This window comes from Puntigrus tetrazona, chromosome 25 (assembly GCF_018831695.1).
Source record: "Puntigrus tetrazona isolate hp1 chromosome 25, ASM1883169v1, whole genome shotgun sequence".
Taxonomy (NCBI): Eukaryota; Metazoa; Chordata; class Actinopteri; order Cypriniformes; family Cyprinidae; genus Puntigrus; species Puntigrus tetrazona.
This window is the reverse complement of record NC_056723.1, coordinates 11,661,957-11,670,529: the sequence shown is the minus strand read 5'-3', so window position 1 is coordinate 11,670,529 and position 8,573 is coordinate 11,661,957. Positions and strand designations below refer to the sequence as shown.

Genomic DNA, 8,573 nt, shown 5'->3' with positions numbered 1-8,573 from the left:
GATTATTCATTTTATTAGAGAAAGATGCAGGTTTATTTGCTTACTGTCAATACTAAATATAATCATTAGTCTAGAATTAGAATTGTTATACAGTTCTAGAATTAGTCTATCCCTATGGAAGCCGATGTTTAAAACAACCAAAGAACAACTTATTCCAGTAGATTGTCAGCGTGTGCCTTTGTGTGCATTTCAGCTGATATAAAGTAAAAACTTTTGCGAAACTGAAGAAAAGGAATGTGCAGCGGTTTTTAGTTCAAGACATAGCCAAGGAATGTTACGCAGAAGCTGCCTAATAATAGCATTAAAGGCAGTAAACTTAGTTAGATGCTAATGCTTATATACAGCAAGTTTAACATGTTTAACATGGAGATATTTAACGAATATTAAACGCTTTTTCTTGACACCGTTAGACTTTGCTGTAACTTTACAGTTACTGTAGAAAAAAAAGCCCAGTAAAATACTATATATGTATATATACTATATACTATATATGTCATCTGCATTGCATTATGGGTTATTTCTATTAATTTACAATAATTTATAGATTTCTTGAATGTGCTGCAGACATTAATAAGCGTAAAACCTCATGTAATATGCACATATCCTTATACTGATGTTTTAAAATGTTGTGATAATGTTTCATAGTTTTCATCATATGTGTGTGCGTGTATGTGTGTGTATATGCATATATACGCATATTAAAAAAAATACTTCCACGTAGAAGAAAAAACTTAGAAGTTAGTTAACTTCTAAGCTCTTACCATATTTTGCTGAATGGACATTAAAACAATTAAAACATTTCTAAACTTCTTTCACAGAAAATAATATATTTTAAATATATAAAGATATTTAAGATAAATATAAAGATATTTAAAATAATTTATTTCATAGTAGAGATCTTTAAGTTTTACATTTTTTACATATATATTTAGTTGGACTTCAGCACTGCTTCCACGCAATTAAAGTGCATTATAGAATTTAAAAAAAATTATTATTCCAGTTCAGCAGACTTTAATTATACCAGTTGAGTATACTAAAAGTACAACTGCAAGGTTTTTAATATATAAATATGTATTTGCAATCTACTTTATATTTTTCACTCTCTTTCAGTTTAAATTTTTTGTCAGTTTTTAACATTTTAGGGGGATTTTTTTCAGGTTCAGTATTTTAGTACTTCAGTGTAAAGGAAAATGAGTCGTTTTAAGTTTTACAAAATGTAAAATATGAAGGTCGGCAAACGTTCAGTCCCTTGAAAGTCTCCCAAGATTAGTTTGAAGTCACCACTCGAAGACCACAGGCTTAATTTCCCTTCTGAAACCACAGGCAGAGTTTCCTACTTCCTGCCCTGCTGGTATCAGACTGCCGTAGTGAAGCTCTGCCCCTCGATGCGGTGAAGCCGGGTGGGCGTGTCCAGACACCTTCAGGACAGGACCTCCAGCTCCAACGGACCGCCTCTGCTATTTAAACACCACACCCATCACCCTCTCCAGAGCTGGGATTCTTCTGCGCAGCATCTGAGATCTGCTGATCACTCAAGGTAAGCTCCAAGTCTTTTCCTCCAGCCTTTAAACCTTTTATTAAATCAAATCGACATTTATAAAGCAAAGCAATGTCTTCTTTAACTTCGTATGGCGTTAAACACAATACATTGCATTCAAATCTAGCACTGGCAGTTTTGCAAGTAAATCGTTCAGCTTTTTAAACGGTCTTTAACTCAGACAAACGCCTGAGACGTGGATAGAGATGTCTCGCATGCCGTGAGGAATTTTCCCAGCATGCTCTCTCAAGGGTGTGTCCGCTTGCTTAGCTTTTACCAGATGCTGGCTTTTTTAAATGACTGTTTACCGGTCCTGTTTTGGTCTAATTGCCCGGCAACAGCGACACGTCGTGCGTAACGTTTTGATCTTTTTGCAATAATCAGCATTTTAGAGGGAAAATAACTTTAATTACAAGCATTTGGGCGAAGCTGATGCTTTGATTAGAAGCGAACTGATGGTAAAGGGACTAGAAACGACTTCTTGTGGTGCGTCTTTCATCTCAGAGTCTATTCTTGTTCTTTTGACTCACTGCGGCAGGGTGAGGTGACTAAGTTTTTCTGAACTCAGGATGGGGCAATAGAGGGCTGTTTCTGAACGGACATGCCCTCTGCAGTTCTGCATTACATAACTCTGTGAAGCATGTGACGGACTCTCCGAGTCTCCTCTGAAAGCTGAGAGTGCTCTCGGTGCACTTTAGGCTGCTGAAAGCCGATGTAAATCAGATGGTCGTTCAGTTTGCCGCGTGATAGATATCGGACACATAAAGCAAAATATCATGGAAATCAATAGGTGTGGCTGTTCTCCACAGGAAGTCCAGGATGGCGATGATACAGGAGTTCTTAGGGCAGCTCACTCTGCAGCTGGGTGGAGTAAGTCCTCATACTAAACTTATTGTTTGTATTGGAGATGTTTGTGTGTATACACTAAACTGGAAACAAAACACAATAAACTTCTGGAACTGAATACATAAACTTAGTGAGGGTTGATTTAAATGTGATGGTGATAAAATCTATAATTTATTCAAAGAAATCACACACACAAAAAAAAAAAAATCACACAAAATGTTAATGAAATAAATTAAGAAATATATTTGAAATAAGAAAAAAATTAAATTTCATTATTAAAAATAATGAAAAAAAAATCTAAACTAATTAAAGTTTACTACGTCATAATTGTTATATATTAAAAAATAAACAATAAAATTATATAAATGTTTAAAAATGCAACAAAAACTAGATTAAAAATAAATCATTATTCCTTAAATCTGCATGAATTAAAAGCACATTCAAATATTTTATGTGTCTATGAAAAGAAAAGGATCAACTACATACATAAAAATTGGCATAAACTGTTTAAGAAATATTGTTATAGTATAAGTCGTCCTATTCCTACCTAATAACTAACTTACTAACTAATAATAAGCAGCTAGTAATGAGTATGAGGCGAAAGTCGTAGTTAATTGTTTAATAGCGAGAACTAAATCATAAAATAAAGTTTAAACAAATATTCTTCATATAAATGTGTATATATAAAAATGCATTCTTCTAAACAAAAATGAATGATGCATATATATATATATATATATATATATATAAAAAAATACATATAATGCACCATTAATGGAATCCTCCCATTGTTCCTGTCTTCAGGGGGATCCCACGTACCCCACTGTGGTGCCGGAGCCCAACTTTGATCCTGATAAAGATGCTGCCAGAATCGAGACCGCTATCAAGACTAAAGGTAAGAGAGCAGAAGCGCTGGAACATGATGAGCTCATGACAGAGTCTCGTTTAAACCTGTAATCTGATGAGGTTACGAGCCATTAAACAAACAATAGGCACTCATGTTTGCTTTTCTGGCCCATGTCTTTGTGTGCTTGTGGGCCATTACGGAGTAAAAACGGTCCAGAGCGGCCAGCGGCGGTAGAAGTGAGTCATCGTCCTGTCTGGAAGAGACTGAACCGCATGTGGAACATTTTCAGGCCAACGCCTGACTGCAGCAGATTACCAACAATATCACATACATGAATAATGCTTTTGGGAGATTCAACCTTTTTAACTTACCAAACTGTACAAAAATGTCCATCAAAAGTTTGGGGGGGGGTTTTCTTTGCGAAAATTTTAAAGTGACAATTTGAGCATACGTAAAGAGTATGTATACTCCTAATTTATTTTTATAATTTGTAAAATTATTGTGAAATATAAAAGAAAAAAAAATATTTTTTGCATTCACTTTTTTTTTTTGTTTGTATTTAAGGGCAAAATATATTAAATATTTAATTAAATATAGAATAAAAATATTTTTATATAAATAAAAAAATTGGTAATCATTTAGTGCTCAAACAATTATTCTTGTGTGTGTGTGTGTATTTATATATACACACACATTTACAACATATACTTTAACATTTGCATGTATATATTTACATTCATATATAAATGTAACATAATTTTCTTGAATATATTCATGCATGTGTCTTATATAACTATCCACATTAACACTACACACACACATATGTGCGATTTTTTTTTTAATTTTGGATGCAATTGTGATTAATCATTTGACAGCGCTAATTAAAATATTTTAGATATAGAGATATCAAATCTGTAAAACACATGCACACGCATTATCAGCTAAAAAAAACATATTCAATCAGAAATAATATTAAACGATAATAAAACATTTTCGACCATTAACAATAAAGTATGTACTTAGTGATATTTTAATATGGTAAATTGCAATTTTGATTTAATAAATAAATGATTATTTATTGATAATTAAAATAAGCTAATATAAAAAAAATTGTTTTAGGGGTGGATGAGCAAACCATAATTGATGTCCTGACCAAACGCACATACAGCCAGCGACGTGAAATAGCCTTCGCGTATGAGAGGAGAGCCAAGAAGGTCAGTGTGTATATTATGTATTTCTGTATTATGTAATATGTCGTTTTGTTTTTTGTAATAATTCTCATTGATCTGTCTCTCAGGATATGATCTCAGCCCTGAAGGGGGCGCTGTCTGGCTCTCTGGAGACGGTCATCCTGGGCCTCATGAAGAGCACGGCCCAGTACGACGCCTCCGAAATCAAAGCCTCCATCAAGGTCCGCTAAACACGAAAAAGACTTTTCATTCAGATTTTACTGCGTAGATAAATTGGGAGCGAAATCATAATGTGTGTGTGTGTGTGTGTGTTTGCAGGGTCTGGGAACCGATGAAGAGTCTCTGATTGAGATCGTCTGCTCTCGAAGCAACGCCGAGCTCATGGAGATTAAGAAAGTCTACAGGGAATGTGAGTATGGGAGTATTTAAGTGCACTCATTAGGAGGCAGTGAGGTAAACGCGTGTCTCATCGCAGTGTTCAAGAAGGACCTGGAGAAGGACGTGTCTGGAGATACTTCAGGAGACTTTGCTAAACTCCTGCTGGCTCTGGTTGAGGTGAGGTGCCTTCTTTTGTGTGCTAATATCTTTCTGAATTAATTAATGTTTAACGCAATATTTGGCACTTTTTCGAACCGCGATGGACACACATCAGGCCAAGAGAGAAGAGCCCAGCTCCGTCATTGACTACCAGAAAATCGATGAAGATGCCAGAGTGAGTTCTTGTGGTTTATCTCTCAGCATTTCATTGAAACATTAATAAATCGATCTCTGAATGTAACATCTAGAAATCAAGAATTCATTAGAGCAACACACACACACACACACACACACACACACACACAATTGTTAAAAAAAATGCATTTAATATTTGTTATATATTTAGAACAATTACATACTATTTGTATGTATTTGCATATTAAACATAATTAAAAATATTTATTTATATATAGTTATAAGTATCTATTTATTAAATACATTTTATACAGTATTTATTTGTATTTCCTACAGTCAAAAAGTCACTTTTTCAATTATATTAAAAAGTATACTTACTAAAAAACTAACTTTTAGATGCATTTAATTATTCACAATGCATATGAATGATATTTATGAAAAATACTATTAATATATTATTTACATACTATTTATTTACATTAAGTAAATATTTAACTTAAAAATATTTATATACATTTATATGTATGCATGTAAGTGTAACTAAATAGAAATTATATATATATATATTCATGTTTTATTTACTTACAATATTTGAATACTTCGAATCTGCTTTGCAGGCCCTGTATGAGGCTGGAGTCAAACGAAAAGGCACTGATGTGAAGTGCTGGATCTCCATCATGTCCGAGAGAAGCGTTCCTCACCTCCAGAAAGGTTTGTGAGCCTTCCTTCCATCTCATGAGATAACAGCACACATGTTAGTGAAGTGATTCTGTGTTTTCTCTCACAGTGTTTGACAGATACAAGAGCTACAGCCCCTATGACATGCAGGAGAGCATCCGCAAAGAAGTCAAGGGAGACCTGGAGAAGTCCTTCCTCACCTTGGGTGAGACCCCATGAAACTCAACTCTCCTTCTAGTGCTGAAACAGGAAGTTAGAAAGGGATACAGCTTTTTTGAATAGCTAGCCATTAGTGTTCTGCTTACAAAAATTAACCGTGGTATTATTATCCTCAAAGTGACATAACTATGGTTTTTGGAGTATTGATTATCACGATTATGTGAAGTTTTAAAATACCATGGTCAGTTTGTGGTTACCGCAGTTTAACTATGGTATGCCATGTTTTTTTTGTTTTGTTTTATTTGTAGTAAAACCATGGTTAATTTTCGTAAGGGTTAACCCTGAACCTAGACATCGAGCGAAAACAAAGACGTCACTACATTTTAATAAATTAGTGCTGGAATAGGACATACATTATCAGTGTTAGTGAAAATCAAAGACACAGACGAAGACTGATTAGCAAGTTGCTAATGCTAGTCAGAGAAGGGTGGTATTTATCACTTTGGATGAGAGGCTTTCTTAAACTTCATTATTATTTTGGTCAGTTTTGCTTATTGAGGTCTATAGATTTTAACTTTGTCAGCCTTTAGCTGTATGCTAGCAGATTAGCTAGTTCAGTTTCATATGTCCCTGCTGAATAAAAGTAATAGCTTCTTTCAAAAGTGATACCGACTGAACATTTGTGTTCAGGCTTGGATTAAAAGCCACTAGAAACTGTCTTCAGAACCTGTTTTAACCCTCGGTTTAACCATCAAACCCAATGTTTTTACTTGCGAAAGCTACTATTAACTCGAATCTAATCTCCACGTCTTCTCTTCCTCAGTTCAGTGCTTTGAAAACAAACAGCTGTATTTCGCCAACAGACTGCAAGACGCCATGAAGGTACGAGACGTTTCATCTACTAACACTTTTTATTCTTTCGTGGGCTTGGAAGAAAGTATTAAAAGGCTCTGTAATGTTTCAGATGTCTTGCAGAGGAATTGCATCAGGCGCTTGCCGTTCTCTTTTAACGTTGCGCGGTTGTGTCTTTCAGAGCAAAGGAGCCAAGGAAAAGGTGCTGACCCGGATAATGGTGTCCCGATGCGAGGTGGACCTCAAGAAGATCAGACAAGAGTTCAAGGTCCACCACGGGAAGTCTCTGTACCAGACCATTGCTGTACGTTCTTGTTATATCGCTATATGACCATGCGTAAAACTGATCCAACCAACCTGGTCTCATAAAAATATGTAAAATTGTGCGACACTGTTTTTACGTGACTTACTGCGTGTTTCGCTGCCGTTAAAAAAAAAGTGGCACTAAAACGCAGGTTCAATATGTAAACCCTGGCACATTTTTGTTGATGTAGGTATAAAAATGAATGCTCTGTCATGTTGGAAATATGCCCTGCACCAAATCCAACCCTAAATCTACCCGATAGCGTTTACAAAATGCATGCAACTGTGCCATTTCAACTTCCATTTGCACAAATTTGAACCGTTTTGTTGAACTGTAGATAGACGGGATTCAAATAAAGTAGCGAACAAACCCACCGTCTATGAAAACCTACAGATATGAAACTGGATACGTGCGATGCTAACGTTCAAACACGTTCAGTTTTCAAATACGCCAGCGTGTGAATATTGTTTTGAAGTCGTAGCATGATATTTTACGCTTTATTAATTGAAACTTACTGCTAACTGTAAGGAACTCTAGCGTTCGTTTCTTTTGGCAGCCGCGGTGAAATGTACTTATTGGTACGTATTTGGTGTCTCGCTAAAATGCGCAGCCAGGTACGTTTATGCCATGAGATCAGGTAGGATCCTACATATGTATTGATTTATATGTTTCATTTGCTCAGGAGCACACAAAGGGAGACTACCAGAGGGCCCTGTTGAGTCTGTGCGCCGGAGACGATTAAGACAGAGCACCACGAGGAGGACCTGAGCTCCAGACATAGAGCTCCCGTGCCTGGCCTTCAATATAGTCCATACCCTGCTGCAGCTTTAGAGACACGCACTCGCTTAGACTGGAAATAACCATGTGTTTTCCATTGAGAAGGATCCAAAAACAAACAGAGCAAGAGCTAAATGTGCCATCTCTAGCTTTAGAGACAGAATCGTGAATCTGCAATGATATCGGTGCCTTTCTGGAATTCTTGCACAAAGAACATACACACTTGTATGTTTATCCATTTTTTTCTATACTGGGAAATAAAACAAAATAAACCATCCGGCTCTGCTTCACGTTCTTCCTTTTATATCTTTTTTTCTAACAAAGACCTCTCAAAAATTATTTGGTCAGTTAAACCACATGTAATATTTAGAATTAAAAAAATAAAATAAAAAATATAAATAAAAATAATAAAACAATAAATATATATATAATTTTATTTTAAAAAATATTAGTGATTTTTTTTTTTGGCTTGAGTACTGTATTTAAAGAGTATAGTGTTATTATATTATATACACTTTTTCCCCACACACAATAAATTAGTCTTAAACCATATGAATGAACATGAATTCATATTTATTACTTTATCATTCAAGATTTGTTTTAAAAAGTGGGCCTTAGGTTTGCAAACCAACACCCAAAAGGTACTAGGGGATCAATTGCATTGCATTGGCAAAAAAAAGAAAGAAAAGGCATTGCTTTGGACCTAAAAGC

At 35.2% G+C, this 8,573-nt stretch overlaps 1 protein-coding gene across 1 annotated transcript; it reads left to right on the top strand.

The window, feature by feature from the left end:
• The first annotated feature begins 1,432 nt into the window (after positions 1–1,432).
• On the top strand, positions 1,433–8,139 carry LOC122331164 (annexin A2-A-like). Its single transcript, XM_043228670.1, has 13 exons — positions 1,433–1,537; positions 2,347–2,407; positions 3,188–3,278; positions 4,350–4,444; positions 4,528–4,641; positions 4,739–4,829; positions 4,896–4,975; positions 5,073–5,132; positions 5,710–5,803; positions 5,880–5,975; positions 6,753–6,811; positions 6,963–7,085; positions 7,768–8,139. Exons 2-13 carry the CDS (start codon positions 2,357–2,359, stop codon positions 7,825–7,827), a joined length of 1,014 nt encoding a protein of 337 aa, XP_043084605.1. The 5' UTR covers positions 1,433–1,537; positions 2,347–2,356; the 3' UTR covers positions 7,828–8,139.
• The last annotated feature ends 434 nt before the right edge of the window (positions 8,140–8,573 follow it).